The sequence below is a fragment of the Vitis vinifera genome, chromosome 14 (genome assembly GCF_030704535.1).
Source record: "Vitis vinifera cultivar Pinot Noir 40024 chromosome 14, ASM3070453v1".
In the NCBI taxonomy this organism is placed as follows: Eukaryota; Viridiplantae; Streptophyta; class Magnoliopsida; order Vitales; family Vitaceae; genus Vitis; species Vitis vinifera.
The window spans coordinates 22,094,197-22,114,132 of NC_081818.1; the positions used below are offsets into that span (position 1 = coordinate 22,094,197).

General features: G+C 35.7%; 1 protein-coding gene across 3 annotated transcripts; it reads left to right on the forward strand.

Annotated features, from left to right (window-relative positions):
* Positions 1-311: 311 nt before the first annotated feature.
* LOC100246278 (uncharacterized) lies at positions 312-11,838 on the forward strand. 3 transcript variants are annotated; one of them, XM_010662204.3, is made up of 8 exons: positions 312-1,095; positions 3,846-3,980; positions 7,970-8,334; positions 8,676-9,420; positions 9,521-9,617; positions 9,712-9,766; positions 10,986-11,047; positions 11,437-11,592. In XM_010662204.3, exons 1-7 carry the CDS (start codon positions 603-605, stop codon positions 11,010-11,012), a joined length of 1,917 nt encoding a protein of 638 aa, XP_010660506.1. In that variant the 5' UTR covers positions 312-602; the 3' UTR covers positions 11,013-11,047; positions 11,437-11,592. The 3 variants fall into 3 exon arrangements, with proteins under 3 accessions (XP_010660506.1, XP_002283177.1, XP_059598780.1); XM_002283141.5 differs by lacking the exon at positions 10,986-11,047 and having other exon boundaries at positions 11,437-11,838; XM_059742797.1 differs by lacking the exons at positions 10,986-11,047; positions 11,437-11,592 and having other exon boundaries at positions 9,712-10,567.
* Positions 11,839-19,936: the final 8,098 nt, after the last annotated feature.

Below are 19,936 nucleotides of genomic sequence, written 5' to 3' on the forward strand. Positions count from 1 at the left end.
CGTAAGTCGTAACTAAACCTAGGCTCTTTGCTAAATGCTACTACTATATATTAAAGAATGAAGAAGAACAGGGAAGGAAAGGAGTAGGGGTGAGATAATGAAATCCCAGCAAAAAAAAGTAAAAACTCTCAAATGGAGGTAATTTTAATTTTTAAATTTTTTAACTGTGACGTTGACGTTGTGAAAATGAAAATGTTACCGAGAAAGTGGGTGTAGGAACCTGTATATGGTTTTATATGTTAATAATAAATTGACATTATCTTCCCAGAATTCCACCAAAAAGACAGAATTAACATTAAAAAAAGCAATAAACATGGATTAAGTCTCCAAATTTCTCCATTTGGCTGCGCACTTTAAAACCATATCTTCTCTTTTTAGCCTTTTCTCCCTTTTAATGATAATTATGATTCTCTTTTCAATTCCTCTGTGTTGTGCTCATTGTGAGTCGAAAACCCCTAAACTTTCCCTCGAACCATTAAAATTTTCTTTCAATCCAAACACCACCCTTTCCCTGTCTATCTTTTCATGGAATTAAAACCGCTGCTTCTCTTCCAATCTCCACTCTCAAAACCCTAACGCACATTCACGAAACCCCTCTCCATATGGACCCTCGCCGCGGCGCACGTGTGGTCATCGACCCTAAAGTGCGCCAGGTGGGATTCTTCGCCCCCGGTGCTTCGCCCGGGCGTACTCAATCTGGTCCACCGGAATCGTCCTCCCCTCCCGTCGCCGACAACTCTCCTACCGGGAACTCTCTCTCCCCTGTCATGATCCCTCCCCCCCGCCACGCCTCCGACAACCTCCTCTCCGCCCGTCCGGCTCTGTACCCTCCTCTTCGCCGTCCCGGTGACACCATTCCCGTCGGAAGCTACAATCCCTCCGAGTTCTTTCATGGCACCTCGCCAACGGCATCGTTTTATAGCAAGGTTGGCGACGGGGAGTTCTCCGAGGACGCCTCAGGGGCGGGTTGGACGCATAGGGGTAATTCGGGAAAAGTTGCGTCGTCATTTCCTGGCGGTGGGTTTGATCTGACGGCGGTCAAACCGAGTAATTTGACTACCGTGTCAGTAGTGAATATGCCTCCCGGAATTTCTGGTAAGCAAGAACTTGATCCTCTCATGTGTAATATTATCTGTGAATAGAGATTTAGTGGAAGTAAACAATGAAATTGGATATCCGTTTTGGTGAGTGTCCGAGTATCTATTGTGATTCTGACACATGGGAAAACCGGAGTTCTAAAATTTATACCTGATTGCGTACTTCTCGTTTCTTTATGTTTTAAGTTTTCAAATTATTTGTCCTAGTTTTATTTTATAACAATTGAAATGACATGGACTTATTCAATTGTGGGTCATTTCTTTGACTGTTCACAGAATTTTTGGTTTAACTTCTGTTCAATTCAGGAAACCGGTATTTTGAAACCAGTCGTGTTGATGGGTCATGTTATATTCAGGTTCATTTTAGTTGAAAAACAATGGAGGGTTTTTAGGTGGAGTTCTTGGGCGCTGACTTCAAACTGGATGGGTTGAATGCCCATCCAGTTGGATGGCCAGAATCTGTATGTTGGAGTATATTATTCAACCATGCTGAGCTTGGATTTCCTTGCTCCTTGAATGGTGTCCATTATGTAATGAGAGACCATATCTTGTGTGGAAAGAGGACATTAGGTGAATGATTGGGAGATATCTCTCGATTTATGACCTTCTAATTTTTTGATGGGTAATTGTGCTGGTGTAATGGAAGCTTTTTAAATTGACATAAGTGGAAGCTTTTTAAATTAGTTTTAAATGATGGAGCCAATTGTGCTGGTGTAATGCTTGTTCTATCGTCATGCATTCAACTATTTCTTTTTTTCTATGAAATCAGGTGAAAGTTAACCATCGATATATCTATAGAATTATATGAGATACTACAAAGGTGGTCCAATCAAGGTGTTTATACAATTCTTAGGGAATTTAGTGATTCTTAGGGAGTTGTGATGAGAAGTTGGCGGAGGGGATGGTCGTCATAAGCTAGTAGATGGTTGCGTAGCTTCCTGTTATCTGTCTTGCTATTGTTGTACTTTTACAAATTAACATAAAACATATTTTCATCCCTCTTTTATATGTAGAAAAACTATTTTGTGTTCTCAAAAAAATTGCAAGAAGTAAAATGTGTAAAGAAGTTCTCTTTATGATTAATTGATATTTTTTGTTAGACAAAGGCATGTATTAAGAAATGCCAACAAGAGGGGGCACACACCCTACATATACAAACAATATACATAAAAATTCCAAAACAAGCACTAGTTAAGACAGAAAAAACTTAGAAAAGTGCAAGTCTAGCAACAATAGATAGCATCTAAGAAATTCAAAATAGACGGGTTTTCCAAATCCAAAAACTGCTAAGACCACTCTAAAAATGATTAGATAAAGAGATCCTTCAAACTTTGATTTAACAATTCTTCATTTTCGAAAGTCCTTCATTACTCTCTCTCCAAATACACCAAAATAGACAAATTAGAGCCAATAGTCAAACTGCTCTTTTGTTCGTCCCTAGCCCATTGAGTTTCCATTCAAGGAGAAGATTTCTCATTGAAGTTGGGAACACCCAAACCAAATTGAATGTTGCTAACAACAAGGTCCAAAACTCCCTTGTCTTATCACAATGAATCAAAATGTGATAAACCGATTCTTCACCAATTTTGCAAATGCTACATCTATTAACCATGGGTCATCCCCTCTTTATCAACGTGTCTACAGTTAAGATCTTCTCTCAAACAACTTCCTAAGCAAAAAAACGAGTTGTAAGAGGAGCATAGGATCCTCAAATCTCTTTAGCTGGAAATATTAAATTGTTCTCAACCCTTAGAGTATTATAATAAGACTTTACACTGTATTTTCCCCTCCTATCATCTTTCCATATTAAAGTGTTCTCTCCTTTTTGCACTTTTAACGAAGAAATGTGTTCCAAAAAGTGAGTCACCTCCTCTAACTCCCAATCTTGAAAGCAAGGGCGGATCTAGTGCATGGTCAAGGGAGGCTATGTGCCCCCCCCTCCCCGATTTTTTTTTTTTAAATTGTCTTCAAGAGGATTTGAACCCCTTCTCATAGATAAAAGGGGAATTTCTTTGTTACTGCTAGGTTACAAAAGCTTTTTGTCCAATTTTTGTCCCCTCTTGAAATAAAAAGTGACATGTTGCCCCCTCTCAAGCCATTTGCTGGCTCCGCCACTGCTTGAAAGGGTCTTTTAGATTGAACCTCCCAACAACCACCTCCACCCCTTTCCCTTCCCCATAAGTTTGCAATTGTAGTATTTTTGTGGGATGCTAGCCTAAAAAGTGTAGGTTTAACGTTTTTCAATTTAGACCCCCCAACCCAACTGTCCCACCAAAATCTTGTTAGTCTACCATTTCCTATATGGATGCTAGTTTTAAGAATGAACTCTTCCCACCTTTTTCTAATGTATTTCCAAAGGCTTATCTCATAAGAATCCCTCTACTCTCTGGTAGTCCAACCCCCCCTCCACCTCCCCAAATTTTCCAAGAATGACTTGGATTTGTAGTACTTTTTTGCCTAGCATGTAAAGTTGGTGTTCCTAAATGCAATCTATTGTTTGGGGTCTGGGTCGCTTGGGTTGGAGTTGGACAAGTAATTAGGTTGAGTATATTGCATAGAAATTGTGACTTAACCACTAATGACTTCTTGATCTTTTCTGGAAATGAGCCCTTTGATCATCTGAATATAAGTAATTTATCTACTACTTATAATACATGTATTGAACTATTGGAAGTTCAATTGCTATTGAAGTTTCTGGATTTAATCTCTCTTAGGAATGGTAGGATTTAATGGGAAAATATTTTGCAGTAAAAAGTGGAGGAGCATCAATTGAAGTGCAAAATGAACAACCAGCAAGTTCAAGGTCACTGAAGGAGAAAACATCAAAAGCTGAAAGGCGTGCACTTCAGGAGGCTCAGAGAGCTGCAAAAGCTGCGGCAAAAGGTGGAGATGGTTCTTCTTTGTTTTAATGAATTAATGAAAATGAGTGCATATATGACACTGGAGCTGATTTGTGCAGGTGTTTATGTTTTATCCTTTTTATTCCTGAGTAGGAAGTAGAGGTTTTTATTTCATATCACAACAAATGTGGCTTATTAAACTTCTTAATTCATGATTGCTAACTCATAGCAGATAAACTTCATTTGAGATTTGTTTTCTTGTTAGTGTTGGGTCCAAGCTTTGCATATTTTTAGGAAATTCCATGATTCCTTTTTTGAATTATAGGTGATCTAAAAATTTTCAGAATTGCTTCTCCTCTTTGGCAAAATATCATCATTTAAACTTCTTATCAGTTTGTGTTTCCAAAATTCAAAGTTTTTAATTATTTTGATGAATATTTTTTTTGAAATTTATCTTCCATTTGACAAAAATGGTCCATGAAGAAGCAAAGAAATGATGGGACACTTAGTTTAAGTAGTATGCAGGAATATATATTGTTTTGATGAATATTTTTGGGATTTCATTTTACTTTTGACCAAAATGGCTTATGAAGAAATGAAGGGACACTTAGTTTCAGTAGCATGCTAAAAGTTGAAATCATGTTTACATACACACTCACACACATTCAAATATTGTATGTATGATTGTGGCTTCATGGTTGATTATGACACTCTTGGCTTAAATATGCAAGTAGCTTAAGAAAGCAGTCCTGAAAATTTTTTGTAACTAAGTAGCTAACTACTAGAACTAATTCTATAATATTCACATGTTGGTCATACACATTGGTCTTACATATTTAATCCTACTAATATTTACATTTCAAGTTGTTAAGCAATATTAGAATTTTTTTTAACTTTAATGGCTGTAGAAATCATGTATTTTTACCTTGTAAAACTTCTCTAGTCTAATCAAGTGAGAAATCATTTTTTCTATCTTCCTTTCTTCCGCTCACATGGTGTTAGAGCCTGGAAAGATATTCTAATCCTTTGCTGGAAATTTTCTTTTAGCCTTCATTGCCACAATCCTTTCATTACCATTATTTTCCTTCTCAATCTTCTCTTTCTACCTATTTGTTTTTTCAATGGTGGAAATTTCTAAAAAAACTCCTGCTGAAACAACCCAACAGCCTATCCATCACCCATTATGATAGTCCAACCCTCCAAATTACTCTTGAAAAACATAATGTTAGGAATTTTCTTGGGTGTTCACAAGCTATGCAACTTTTCCTTAAGAGTTGAGGAAAGATAAGGTATTTGCGTGGTACCATTAAGGAACAAAAAATCTCAGATCCTTCTTTTACATTATGGGAAGCTGAAAATTCTTAGGCCATCTCATGGTTGATACTATGTGCAACTTGAGATCAATAAACCTTTTCTATTCCTTTCTACCGCCAAAGAAGTGTGGGATGCGGGATCTCGGATATATTCCAAGAATGGAAATGTTTCTCATATGTTTGAATTGAAGACAATAATTCACCATACAAAGCATAGAGATCTCGTTGTGGCTACCTACTATAACACTGGCAGTTTTATGGCAGGAATTGGATTTGCATCAACATTTACAGATGAAAGCACCAGAGGATGTGGTGATGCTGGCAGAGATGTTGGAATGAGATTGAGCCTTTGGATTTTTAGTCTAGCTCAATCATGAGTTTGATGAGTTTGATGAGCATGGCAGGTTTGTAAGAAGCCTAAATGCTACTTTTTTTGTGTTTATCCCAAAGAAGAGAAGAGTAGAAGATCTTAAGGATGACGTGGTGTCGGGACACTTTGTGTGACTCTTTCCCCTCGTTGTATGCCTTGGCGGCTTCAAAAGAGGCGTGGGTAGTGGAGGTTTGGGACACATCGGGTGAGGAGGGGAGTTGAAATCCTCGATTCTCTAGGCCTTTCAATGATTGGGAGGTGGAGATGGTAGAGAGATTCCTTGTGACATTACAAGGGAAGAGGGTGATTGTTGACTTGGAGGATAAGGTGCTTTGGAAAGAGACCAAGGATGGGAAATTTTCTGTTAAGTCTCTCTATGGTGCATTGGAACTTAGAATTGCAGTCCCGTTTCCAAGGAGCATCATTTGGAGCCCTTGTGTTCCTACTAAGGTGGGCTTTTTTGCTCAAGAAGCTTTGTGGGGGAAGACTTTGACTTTGGATCAACTAAAGAGGAGGGGGAGGTCCTTAGCTAATAGATATTTCCTTTGTTGTGCTGAAGAAGAGTCTATTAATCATATTCTAATCCATTGTACCACGACTAGGGTTTTTTGGGAGTTATTATTTGCTCTTTTTGGTCTGACGTGAGTCCTCCCTTTGTTGGTTAGAGAGAGCCTTCTTGGTTGACATGGTTCCTTTGTGAGCAAGAAGCGTAAAATGCATGGATAATAGATCCCTTATGTCTCTTTTAGACAATTTGGAAGGAAAAGAAGATCACCTTTGATAATGAAGAGCTTTCGATTCAAAGGATGAAAAATTCTTTTGGTTGTAATATTTTGTCTTAGACTACGTTGTTTATGATTGGCTAGATTCTAGATGAGGGTGGGTAAGTTTTTGGTTTCCCTTTTTCTTTTTTGCTCTTGCCTTTAGGTGCTTGTTGTATACTCTTTGTACGCTTTGGGTTGGCCTTTGGGCGCCCTTTATTCATTATATATACTATCTTTCTGTGCTTTCACCTATAAAAAAAAAAATAAATAAATAAAAATAAATAAATAAATAAATAAATAAAATAAAATAAAAAAGATCTTAAGGATGCCTATAAGTTTTGTAGGAGGCCTTTATAAATTGTTGGCCAATATACTCAAGAAAGTTTTGGGTAAAGTTGCATCTGAGTTTCATAATGCTTTTGTGGAGGGAAGACAAATTCTGGATGTGGTGTTAATAGCAAATGAGATTGTTGATTCAAAGTTGAAAAAAAGGGAATGTGGGTTGTTGTGCAAGCTCAACATTGAGAAGGCTTATTTTTTAATTGGGGCTTTTTGTTAGCAATTCTTGCCAAGATGGGATTCAAGCAAAAATGGCTAGATTGGATTAAGTGGTGAATCTCTATGGCCAGTGTCTCCGTTTTAGTTAATGGCTTCCTCATGGGTTTATTCCGAAGTTTTAGGGGGTTGAGACAGGGGGGCCTCTCTCCCTCTATCTGTTTGTGATTGCTATGGAGGCCCTTAGTAGTTTGCTTTTGAAAACCCGGGATGTAGGTTTTCTTACGGGTTTTAAGGTAGGGGGAAGAGAGAGTGAGCTTGAGGAAATCTCTCATCTTCTTTTCACTTAGTAGGAAGTAGATCATAGAGTAATTTTGGGAATTGATTAGTTGTATATTAGACTTTTTTCCCTTTAATAGCTGTACAAATCATGTATTTATACCCAGTAAAACTTCTCCAGTCTTTTCAAGGAATCGTTTTCCTTCTCTCTTCCTTTCTTCAACTCACACAAATCTCTAATATGGCTATGTTGCTAGTGATAATATAAATAATAGAATAAAAATATCGAAAGCTTTATGTATCCACATGTTACTCGTTTTAAGAGTATTCTTTTGATAGGCATTACTGGTTTTGAGAATATATATAATTTGCATGTTCAATGAAATTGTATAGGAGAATTCTTTGGTGTGGCTCAAATGCCCTGTCATTGGGCTCAGACCTCAAAAGTGTGACTATCACAAGAGATGCCTCATACCTTGAGGGTTCTTTTGGCACCTTTCATGCAATCACTTTTCTTCAAGTGCTTCTATACAGTTTAGACTAATCAATTCATTTTCTAGCTTCTATGTTCAGTGCAATTGCCATTGATTTTTTTCTTTGCTTTTTTTATTTTTATTTTTTACTTTTTATGTTCTTCAAATGAACTGTAGCCTGTTTAAATTTTAGGTGCAGCATGTTATTTAGCATTCCTTGGAGACACTAGTGGTGGTTTTGATTATGTCCACCAGTTTTATTTTTAATGGGATATGGTGTTTTTTTATCAGCATTATCAAGTTGTAATAATTAATCTTTATGTACTCAATCATGATAGCTGAAGTAAGTAAGGCACCCATTGCTGCTTCTGGGGTTGCAACTTCAGTTAATGCAAAACCAGCTAAGGTTTCAAAGCTTTCTTCACAGAAGAAAGATAGTGCTTCAGTCACAGCTTCTGAGAAAAAGGGTGTTGACCGTCCACCAGAGAAGGATAGAAAGAAAGATGTACCTCATCCACGCATGCAATTTGATGATAAGAGTCGAGTGGAGAAGGCAAAAAGGCGTGCAGTAGTAAGGCCAATTGAAGTTAGGAACAGAGTTGAGTTATTTAGACATTTACCTCAGTATGAACGTGGAACTCTGCTTCCTGATCTTGAGTCAAAGTTTTTCCTACTTGATCCAATGCATCCTGCTGTTTACAAGGTATTTCATAGGATTTTCTGTTTTATTTTTGAGCCTGTGATAGTGATATGCTCACAAGGTTAAATTCAATGAAAAATACAAAGCAATCAGTTTCTGGAAAAGCCGAACTCAAGTAAAAATGTCTCATTGCTTATCAACAAAAATAAGTCTTATCCAATCCATATGATGTTAGATGCCTAAATTTAGAGCCACTGTTCCATTCTATGTTGGACTCATATGATTGTTGACCCCAGATGTCCAAAATCAGATATGGATGGTTATTGAGCCCTTAGCTTTAGATCCACTCTGTAAACAAGGTCAAACATGTACTCTGTCTAATTATGAATTTTAATTTTCATTAGGTTGGCTTACAGTATTTAGCAGGAGACGTATCTGGTGGCAATGCTCGTTGTATTGCAATGCTTCAGGCATTCCAAGAGGCCATCAAAGACTATTCCACTCCACCTGAAAAAACTCTTGTCAGAGACTTAACTGCTAGATTAAGCAGTTATGTTTCATTTCTAATTGAGTGCAGACCCCTTTCAATAAGCATGGGAAATGCAATTAGGTTTTTAAAAAGTCGAATTGCCAAGTTACCTTTATCTTTGTCTGAGTCTGAAGCGAAAGCAAGTCTTCAGTCAGATATCAATCGGTTTATAAACGAGAAGATAGTACTTGCGGACAAAGTAATAGTCAGGCATGCTGTAACAAAAATCAGGGATGGGGATGTCCTACTTACATATGGGTCTTCCTCTGCTGTTGAGATGATACTATTGTATGCCCATGAGCTCGGCAAACAGTTTCGTGTTGTTGTAGTGGACTCTCGTCCAAAGCTTGAAGGGCAACTCTTACTTCGAAGATTGGTGGGAAAAGGCCTTAGCTGCACATACACCCATATAAATGCTGTTTCATATATCATGCATGAAGTTACTCGAGTTTTCCTTGGGGCTTCATCTGTGTTGTCCAATGGAACAGTTTACTCGAGGGTTGGGACTGCATGTGTTTCTATGGTTGCTCATGCATTCCGAGTTCCAGTGTTAGTATGTTGTGAAGCATATAAATTTTATGAGAGAGTACAGCTTGATTCGATTTGCTCTAATGAACTTGGTATGCATTTCCAGCTCTAGTTGATATTGGTGTTATTTTATGATTGGCATCATGTTCTCCATTGCTTTATAGTTCAGATATTTTGATTGACTCCTTGTAGGTGATCCTGATGCAATTTCAAAAGTTCCTGGTAGGGAGGAAATTAACTATTTGGATGATTGGGCGAAGAGTGAAAATTTGCAGCTTTTGAATCTGATGTAAGTGTTTAGGGTTTAAACGATAGGGGACCCACACTTATTTGTTCACCCCCACTTACCATACAAGCGCCTTTTTTTGGATTTTTGTTTACAGATATGATGCAACACCTTCAGATTATGTTTCGATGATTATAACAGATTATGGCATGGTAAGTCATATTAATATTAAAATTTTATGTTTCATACTTTTGAGAAAACACGCTTTATTTATCCTTAGTTTTCCAAGAGTAACCTGATCTCTCAGTTATTTACTAGTCCTAAAGTGTGCATGAATCAATACCCCTTTGGACCGGGGCTCTCTGGTCCAACATTAACCTTTTCTTTCCTTTGACAGCTTAAGTTATTTATATTTTGCTTGATAATTGGTGTTCCGATATTAAAATGAAGATTAGATTTGGATCTTTTAATAGTTTCATTCAGGGTTGCGATAATGTTTTAGTTTTTTTGTAGTTTAGGAGGAAATAAAACATATGCAGAACCCCTTTTTCGAATTTTCCTCTTTGGTTATGGGGCAGGAGGATAGTACTATCCTTTCAAGAATGGTGGTTGTTAGTCTCTTTATTCATATGATTGTCTGCCATTGAAAAATAGAAAGGAAAAAGAATATAAAGTTCTGTGCTCTCCTTGATTGTGGAAGTACTAGCTTCTGGCAGCTTTCCTGTCTGCAATATGAGAATTTTAGGATCTAAACCTTTTTGTGTTCAGAGGATCTACCCCATTTTCAGCGTCTTTTCTCTTTTCTATAGCTTTTGTTGCATGCACAGTTATTAGATAGGTCATGGGACAGTGGCTGTAAGTTTAAATTTGCTCTATTTCCATGATGTAACTCAATATCTATGGTACTTGGACTCTCCCAACATACCCATGTCTACACAACATGGTATGAGTGTGGCTGTGGGATCCTTGTTGGATGCTCCGACTTTGCTTCAAATATGACTATTTGATTTTAATTTACTTATTGATTTTATTTTCAACTTCCTTCGCACATTATTACATTGAAAGAAGAGAGAATTTAAGAATATTTAGGAATAAAAAAAAGATAAAATTAAAATATAAAAGATAGGAAGTTCTTATCAAAAATATTTTTATTTCTAATTGATTTCTTATTATTTTTTCAGCTTATCCCTGTATCCATTTCATATCTAAATTTTGAATCCTGTTTAACAGGTTTATTGTATCCTAAAATTTGGAGTCAAAAGAATCTAACTCCTAGATATATATATATACCCACATCTGACACTGTCCAAGCAAAGATAACTCAAGTACTTAAATAATATCTTCTGAGGATAGTATAGTATAGTTTTAAGACAGAATACTCATGCTTGTATTCTATGCCTTGCTTCTTTGTTTTGTTTTTGCATTTCGTAGTTTGGAAAGGTGGAAGGCACAACCTAAGGCATGCCCCTAAGCCAAGTGAGGAGCAACTAAAGGTGGATGTGAATTTTTTAAAGTACTTTAAATTTGTACATGCAAGCATTAAGCATCCCCTCGTATATCATGCCAAATATAATTTAGAATTCTAATCCAAGTAAAAAATAATAATAATAATAATAATCATCATCAAGATTTCAAACATTTAAAAAAACATTGAATAAAAAATTAGTGTGATTATATAAAATTTCAATATACAATTAAAAATTGCAAGAATAATAAAATATAAAATGATAAGTAGAAAATATATGAGGATACCTATCTAACAAGGTAATTGCTCCTCTTACAGCTGGGGAGTTGTTGTGCCTTGAGCCTTGGCTTGGCTATACAACTATGATGGATTTGTTTTTCGGTTTAAACCATTTTAGTTTTTTTGTGCTTCTTACAGGTCCCACCTACAAGTGTGCCTGTGATTGTGCGAGAGTACCGGAGAGAGCACTTGTGGATATAGATGGGTCAAATGATTCACGAGGCTTTTCAATTTTTTGTTCCCATGCTGAGATCCATCTTCCCAGCTGTTGCAGACAGGACAATAAGTGTGGAAGAATTTTCTTGTTATGTCATTTCTTCTTAGATCTCCTTCCCTCTGGAATAATTCGTTCTGGTTTTGGAATTTTCCTTTTCACCTGACTCAGTGAAGAGTGCGATTCCTTCGCCTCTCCGGGCAGTTTTAGGGATGCTACTACCGTATGTTGTAACGAGTTTTTCCTTGGGTTGTAGACAATGGTTTCATATCACATGCAAGAATTTTCTTGCAGGGAAAAAAAAAATGTGTTTTTAGGTTCTAAAATCTACCTTTTGGAACATGTGGGTTCTGGTAAGTGCCTTGTTTAGCTGATTCTAAAACAAAATCCTCAGTTCCAAATCCATGGAACTGAGGCTGTGTGCCTGCACATGTTACCAAAATATCCATACACGCCACAACCCATGAACCCTAATCCCTGATCCCTGATCCCTGAACAGAAACACCAAAGGTCCTGACTTCTAATGCCCATTTAAAAAACATGTTTTAGCAAGCTGTACTTGTGGAAAAAAGCCTCGAACTGGCACCAACTCTCAAGGAATCAATCACATTTTCTCTTGGAGATTTGCACAATGTTTAAGTAATCTCTAGTTAGAGATCCCATATCCTAATCATAAATGTCTAGCTAGCGACTGAAGCAGGGGTTTAAAATTGTCATTGTTCTTCATTCTTGTTACATGTCTGCTATCATCTTATATTGGTCTCCACTAAAGCTCCAATTTCCCTTTTTCTTCCCTTCAGCTTTATCCATTAGCCTACGGCAGAAGTTTGAGGGGCAAAACGAAGTGTCACATTTGAATTGACTGTTAAAATTTGTTTCCTTGTCCGCCTCCTTCCCATTTATGTTATGCCCTTTATATCTATTGTGGGCATGATCTGTTATGCAGCAGTCTTTAGTAGTTGCCTTTGTGAAACTCAGCACTTTAGGGACAGGGTAGGTGTTTCGCAATGCTCTAGTTTAAAGAAACAGGTTACGAGTTTTATTCCCAAATGTCGGATTGTGGAAAAGAGATGTATATGGAATGGGAAGCAAAATAAATTTCCAATCTGCCAGGAACAAAACAGCATTTTGAGGATATGGTTCAGAAGTAGTTGCAAATAAATGAAATGAGATTGGTGATGCTGAAGAGATAAGGTTTCTGAGGTTTGAAATGTGTTTTGATGGTAAATGACATGCGGTAAAGGAGCGATGGCTGAAGGTGGAAGGAGAGTGATGGATTGAGGCGGCAAAAATAGTTGTAGAAGTGAAAATAAAAAGGAAAATATATGTTTAGCAATTAAAAATTTTTATTTTAAAAACAGAAAACAATGTGACCCATTTATTTTTTCAAGCAATTTTCTATTCTTAAGATAATAATAATAATAATAATAATAATAATAATAATAAATAAGGTATTTTCAAGAGATATTTTTTAGTTATTTTTAGTTATTTTCTCTTGTTTTATGAGTTTAGAAAATATCTTTTAATTATTTTCACTTTGTTTTTTAAGTAACAAATGCTCTATTCCATATCATTCCACCCAAACATATTTGTTATTTCACTAATGATCATTTAATTCTTTGGGCGTTTTTCAAAAATAATTATAAAAATATAGAAAATGAATAAAAATTATTTTTAAAACGTATTTAAAAACATAGAAAATAAGTTAAAAACATTTTATATTCTCAAATAAATTTTTATTCTATAAAACATCATAGAATAATTTCCAAAAACTGTTTTCAAAATCTATTTTTTAGAATTGTTTTTAAAACACTTGCCAAACAAAGCTAGTGTTTTATGAGAACATCTTTTAATTGTTTTAACTTGTTTTCAAAGAGTTATTTTAAAAAATAATCATACAAATTTAGAAAATGATTAAAAATAAGGTATTATAAATAAAAATTATTTTTAAAAAATTACTTAAAACCACAAAAAATAAATTAAGTGTTGGTACTCAACCCTTCTTGATGTGATGGTCCATTAATTATCCAGGCTGCTAAATTTTTCTAAGTGTCAACTCTTCAGTTGATGGGTGCCTCGGCTAAAAAGGGTCTTTCCCATCTGTTGTTCTTTTTCTTCCTTTATAGGTTTCCCAAACCAAATCTTGATTGGCCAAATGAGTCAACTTTCTCTTGGGGAAATGACATGTCGAGAATCAAACGTTGGAGGTTTCATGATGCTTATTGTTATCCTAAGGGTTCTCCTAATTGCGTTTTGATGATAACAAACCATGGTTAAGTTGCTAATTGGTTTGAATCATAAAGAATTTCAAGTGTTAGTTTGGAAATTCATCAAATGACCCAATTGATGCAAGATCAAGACAATTGGAAGACCCTTCAATCATATGAAACATATGTAATATGAATGCATGAGTGCACTTAGGATTTTCATATCTTTTCATGCATCTTTAAAACTCGGTTTATGCATTAAAACTACATTTCCATCTAAACTCAAGTTTTAATGAACCTTAGGAAAATCATTTCAAAATTGGCATATTAATTTACCTAAAGCCTTTGTCTAAGTGTTAGAAAGGAAAAAAAAACATAAAAAGATAGGTTTTCGGGCTAAAAATTGTGAACTGGTCAAGACACTAGCCAACCAGCTCAACCGACTAAGGTATTGGTCGAGGTCCGATTAAGAGATGCAAAAAATATTTTTTCTCTTCTAGTAGCCTTGCATTCCCGGTCGAGGGACATGCCTTCCCGGTCGAGGTTCGATCAAGGCTAACAGTCACCTGCCAAGCATTAAATGCTCTAATGGCTAGTCAACCGGTCGACTCCCAACTCAACTGACCGAGGCTACTTTTTGGCATTTTGGCTCCTGAGGCTAGAAACCTATAAATTAAGAGCTCCACTTCATTTATGAGCAAGAGAACACTTGTATTTATTTGTTTACTTACTTGTTCTTACCTTAAAAGCTCTCATTATTTCCTTGGTGCATTGAATCTTCATTTGCATATTCTTTAGTGCACCTTTGTGATTCATCCTAGTTTTGAGTTGTATTTGAGTCATTGTTGAGCTAGGTTGAGAGATTTGAACTTTTCATTTGAGTGTTAGAAGTTTCAAGTGAGTAGAGACTTGAAGGGATTGTGTAAGAGGCCATTGGAGCTGAAATCCAAGTGTAAAGGTATTGTAAGCTTGGTTGAAGCTTCAAGTATAGTGTAACTCTCACTCGGTTAGGAACTTGAGGAGAGTGGACGTGGGCAAAGGGTGTCGAACTATTATAAAATCTGAGTTTGCTTCCTCTAACCTTATCTCTTTATATTTGTGCTTTCTTTGCTTGAATTTGTTGTGTTTGAAAAAAAAAAATTAAAAACCTAATTCATCCTTTCCTCTCTTCCCTTTTGGGTGTTTTCTTTATTAAGATTAACATTTATTTTCTCAATTGGTATTAGAGCTAAGCATCTTGTTTAAAATTTAATCGTCTAAGAGGAAATGGTTAATCCATCAAGCTCATTTTACATTGAAAGTTTTGCAACCAATAAACCTCCATTTTTTACGAGAACTGATTATCCTTATTGGAAAACTAAAATGAGTTGGTTTTACAATCAACCGATTTAGACTTATGGGAAATCATTAAAGGTGACCTAACTTTTCCTTCAGAACTAATTGATGGAGTCATGGCTCCAAAACCCAAGCAAGAATGAGATGAGTGCGATAGAAGAAATTTCCAATTAAATGCTAAGGCTTTTTATACTTTACAATGTGATATGGATAGAAATGAATATAATAGAATTTGCAATGCAAATCAACTAAAGAAATTTGGAGATTACTTGAAATAACTCATGAAGGAACAAATCAAGTTAAAGAGTCAAAAATCAATGTACTTGTTAGTTATGAATTATTTTTTATGAAAGTTAATGAAACTATTGTTGAGATGATCACCAGGTTCACTGACATTGTCAATGGTCTTGAAACTTTGGGAAAAACCTACAAGGAATCAAAGAAGGTGATGAAGATCTTGAGGTCACTTCCATCAAAGTAGGATACAAAGATCACTGCAATTCAAGAAGCCAAAGACTTGACCAAGCTTCCTTTGGAGGAGCTTATAGGGTCATTGATGACCTATGGGATCAATTTGGCAAAGAAACAATAAAAATGGGAAGACAAAAAGAAGAAAAACATAGCTCTTAAATCTACAACTAAGGAAGAGAAAGAAGTTGAAAAAGAAAAACAAAGTAAAGAAGATGAAGACTTAGCCCTAATCACAAGAAATTTCAACAAGTTCATGAGGGATAAAAAGTTTAAAGAAAGAAGGTTCACTTTTAGAAGAAACTTCTTTAAAAATGAATCTTCATCCTATGGTGACAATGAGAGATGAGAAGGGAAAAGAGACTTAGTGTGCCTCAAGTGCAAGAAACCGAGACACATTAAATATGATTGTCCTCTCTACAAAACTGAAACCAAGAGAAGAAAGAAGAAGACAATGATGGTCACTTGGAGTGAAAGTGAAGATGAATCATCTGAAGAAGAAAATGAGAAAAAAAGTGGAAAACATGTGTTTCATGACAATAGACGAACTTGATAAGGTAAACTCTAACATGAGCGATGAAAATATATATGATGTTTTCAAGAATTGTACGAGGATTTTGAAAAACTTGGTTTGAAAAATATTTTTCTCAAAAAGAAAGTTCAACAACTTGAAAAAGAACTAAGAGCAGTAAAAGAAAAATTTTCAAATGTTGATGATTTTAAAACTTATATTGAAAAAGAGAATGAGTTTTTAAGAAAGAAAAATGAATGGTTGACCTCCTCTCTTTCAATATTCTCTTGTGGACAAATTTTTTTTTTTTTTAAATGATTCTAGCTAGCCAAAAATATATTTTTCAAAAAAAAATGGCTAGGATTCAAATATTTAAAGAATCAAAAGTATTTTAAGAACTATTTCGTAAAGGAATCCACAAGTGCAAGTCCTTTCACTACTTGCAAATTTTGTGGAAAAAGATGACACATTAGTAACACATGCCTTTTAAGAAAAGGTTTTCAAAAGAATTTAAATGCAAAAACTAAAAAGATTTGGGTTGAAAAATCCAAGGTCGCCAACCCTGAAAGACCCAAGAAGATATGAGTACTTAAATCAACTTGAGTTATGTGTCATAGGGTTCAAAGAAGGATAAATGGTTCTTGAATAGTGGATGCTCAATACACATGATCGGAGATGAATCCAAGTTTGCTTTTCTTACAAAGAAAAATGAAGGATATGCTACCTTTGGAGACAATGCAAAAAAGAAAGATCATTGGTCAAGGCAACATTGGTAATGACACATCTTCTCTAATTGAAAATGTTTTATTAGTAGATGATTTAAAACACAATCTTTTAAGCATTAGTCAATTTTGTGACAAATGTTTTAAAGTGATTTTTGAAACAACTCATTGCATTATCAAGGATATTCAAAATAAAAAAACCATCTTCATGGGCCATAGATGTGATAATGCTTGCACTATAAATATTTCAAAATATGATGGTCATGATAAATGATTTTCAAGCATGCATGATCAAAGTTAGTTGTGACATAGGAGGTTGGGACATGCTAACATGGACCTCATTTCCGAACTCAACAAAGATGAACTTGTTAGAGGTCTTTCCAAAATAAATTTTCAAAAAGATAAAGTTTGTGAAGCTTGTCAAGTGGGAAAGCAAATCAAAAACTCTTTTAAAAACAAAAAACTTTATTTCCACAACTAGGCCACTTGAGTTATTGCATATGGGTTTATTTGGTCTCTCTAGGACACCAAGTCTTGGATGAAAGTCTTTTGCTTATGTTATTATGAATGACTTATCTAGATACACATGGGTCTTATTTTTAAGTAAAAAAAAAATGAAACTTTTTATGAGTTTTTAAAGTTTTGCAATAAGGTTCAAAATGAAAAAGGTTTTGGAATTACTTGTATAAGAAGTGATCATGGAAGAGAATTTGAAAATGTTGATTTTGAAAATTATTGCAATAAGAATGGAATTGACTACAATTTTTCAGATCGTAGAACTCCTCAACAAAATAGGGTAGTTGAAAGGAAAAATATAACCATTTAAGAGATGGTAAGAACCATGCCAAATGAAAACAACCTACCAAAATATTTTTAGGCTGAAGCAATTAACACGTCTAGTTATGTTTTAAATAGAGTTTTATTAAGGCCCATACTTAAAAAAACTCCCTATGAGCTTTGGGAAAACAAGAAACCCAACATTAGCTATTTCAAAGTCTTGGATGTCAATTGATAGCATGAACTTTGATTTATTTGTTGCTATTTCTTTAGGAGATTCTGTTGTGGTTAATAAAATACTTAGAGATTGTTGTGTGATGATTAGGTATAGAGATATGACAGTTGACTTAGTACTTCTTGACCTTTAGGATTTTGATGTGATTTTGGGGATGGATTGGTTAGCTTCATACCATGCATCTATTGATTGTTTTGGGAAAAGAGTGACATTTAGCATTCCTAGTCAGCCTGATTTTAGTTTTGAGGGGAAGCATGTGGACAAACCACTACGTATGATCTCAGCCTTGCGAGCTAGTTCTTTACTTAGGAAAGGTTGTCAAGGCTTTTTGGCTTATGTTGTGAATGAGGAAAATGATTTAAAGTTGGAAGACATACCCATTGTAAGAGACTATCCTGATATCTTTCCAGATGATCTACCTGGCTTGCCACCAGAGAGGGAGGTGGAGTTCACCATTGATTTGGCACCAAAGACAACTCCTATCTCTAAGGCCCCTTACAGGATGACACCTATGAAGCTTAAGGAGTTGAAGATTCAACTTCAGGAGTTGTTAGATAAGGGCTTCATTAGGCCTAGTGTTTCACATTGGGGATCTCCTGTTTTATTTGTAAAGAAGAATGATGGATATATGAGACTCTACATTGATTATAGAGAGTTGAATAAGGTGACAATGAGGAACAAGTATCCCCTTCCTCGGATTGATGATTTGTTTGATCAACTTCAGGGTGCATGTGTGTTCTTTAAGATTGATCTTCGGTATGGTTATCATCATTTAAGGGTTGGAAGTGAAGATGTACCCAAGATTGTTTTTCGAACTAGATATGGACATTATGAATTTTTGGTTATGCCTTTTGGTTTGACTAATGCACCTGCTGTTTTTATGGACTTAATGAATAGGGTATTCAAGCCCTATCTAGATCAATCTGTGGTGGTTTTTATAGATGATATTTTGGTGTACTCAAATAGTAGGGAGGAACATGAGCGCCATTTGAGTATTGTATTGTAGACTCTTAGAGATAAGCAATTGTATGATAAACTAAAGTGTGATTTCTGGTTAGACAAAGTCTCTTTCCTTGGGCATGTGGTGACTAAGGATGACATCTCTATTGACCCTGGAAAGATAGATGTTGTGTCAAATTGGAGGAGACCTAATACTGTGACCGAGATTCGAAGTTTCTTAGGACTGGCTGGTTATTATAGGCGGTTTATTTAGGGGTTCTCTAAGATCGCCCTACATCTGACCAGGTTGACTTAGAAAGGGGTTAAGTTTGAGTGGTTTAATGATTGTGAATGTAGTTTTCAATAGTTAAAGAACAAATTGGTGACAACTCCTATTTTGACTATCTCTTCAGGCTTAGGAAGGTTTGTGGTGTACAGTGAAGTCTCTCGTCAGGGTTTGGTTTGTGTTCTTATGCAACATGGGAAAGTTGTAGCTTATGCTTCTAGACACTTAAAGCCTTATAAATGAAATTATCCTACTCATGATTTGGAGTTAACTGTAATGATTTTTGCAATTAAGATCCGGATTTCTTTTTGGTGAAACTTGTGAGATATTCACAGATCATAAGAGTTTGAAGTATTTATTTTTCCAAAAGGAATTGAACATGAGACAGAGGAGGTGGATTGAACTACTTAAAGACTATGACTACATTATTTAGTATCACCGACGGAATGCGAATGTTGTGGCTGATGCCTTGAGCAGGAAATCTGTTGGTTCCTTAGTAGCTATTAGAGGTTGTCAGAGTCAATTATTAGAAGATTTGAGGAGTTTACAAGTCCATATAAGAGTTTTGGACTCGGGAGCTCTTGTGGTGAACTTTAGAGTGCAACCAAACTTGGTTAGGAGAATTAAGACCCTATAAAAGAATGATATGCAATTAGTGCAACTTATAGAGGAAGTTAAGAGAGGTAGTAAGCCTGAATTTGTCTTATCAGATGATGAGATTTTGAGATTTGGGACTAGACTTTGTGTCCCAAATGAGGAAGATTTAGGGAGAGAGCTATTGGAGGAAGCTCATTGTCCTAAGTTTACGATCCACCTAGGAGGGACGAAAATGTATAGAGATTTGAAGCAAAATTATTGGTGGCCAGGTATGAAGCGAGATATTGCAAGATTTGTGGCTCAATGTTTGGTGTGCCAACAGGTGAAAGCAAAGCATCAACGACCAA

Bases quoted from the DNA above. Each gene is read 5' to 3' on its own strand.
- LOC100246278 (XM_059742797.1), top strand. From the start codon at position 603: ATGGACCCTCGCCGCGGCGCACGTGTGGTCATCGACCCTAAAGTGCGC. The intron at 1,096-3,845 runs GTAAGCAAGAAC...AATATTTTGCAG, and splicing joins TATGCCTCCCGGAATTTCTG to TAAAAAGTGGAGGAGCATCA. The intron at 9,421-9,520 runs GTATGCATTTCC...GACTCCTTGTAG, and splicing joins GATTTGCTCTAATGAACTTG to GTGATCCTGATGCAATTTCA.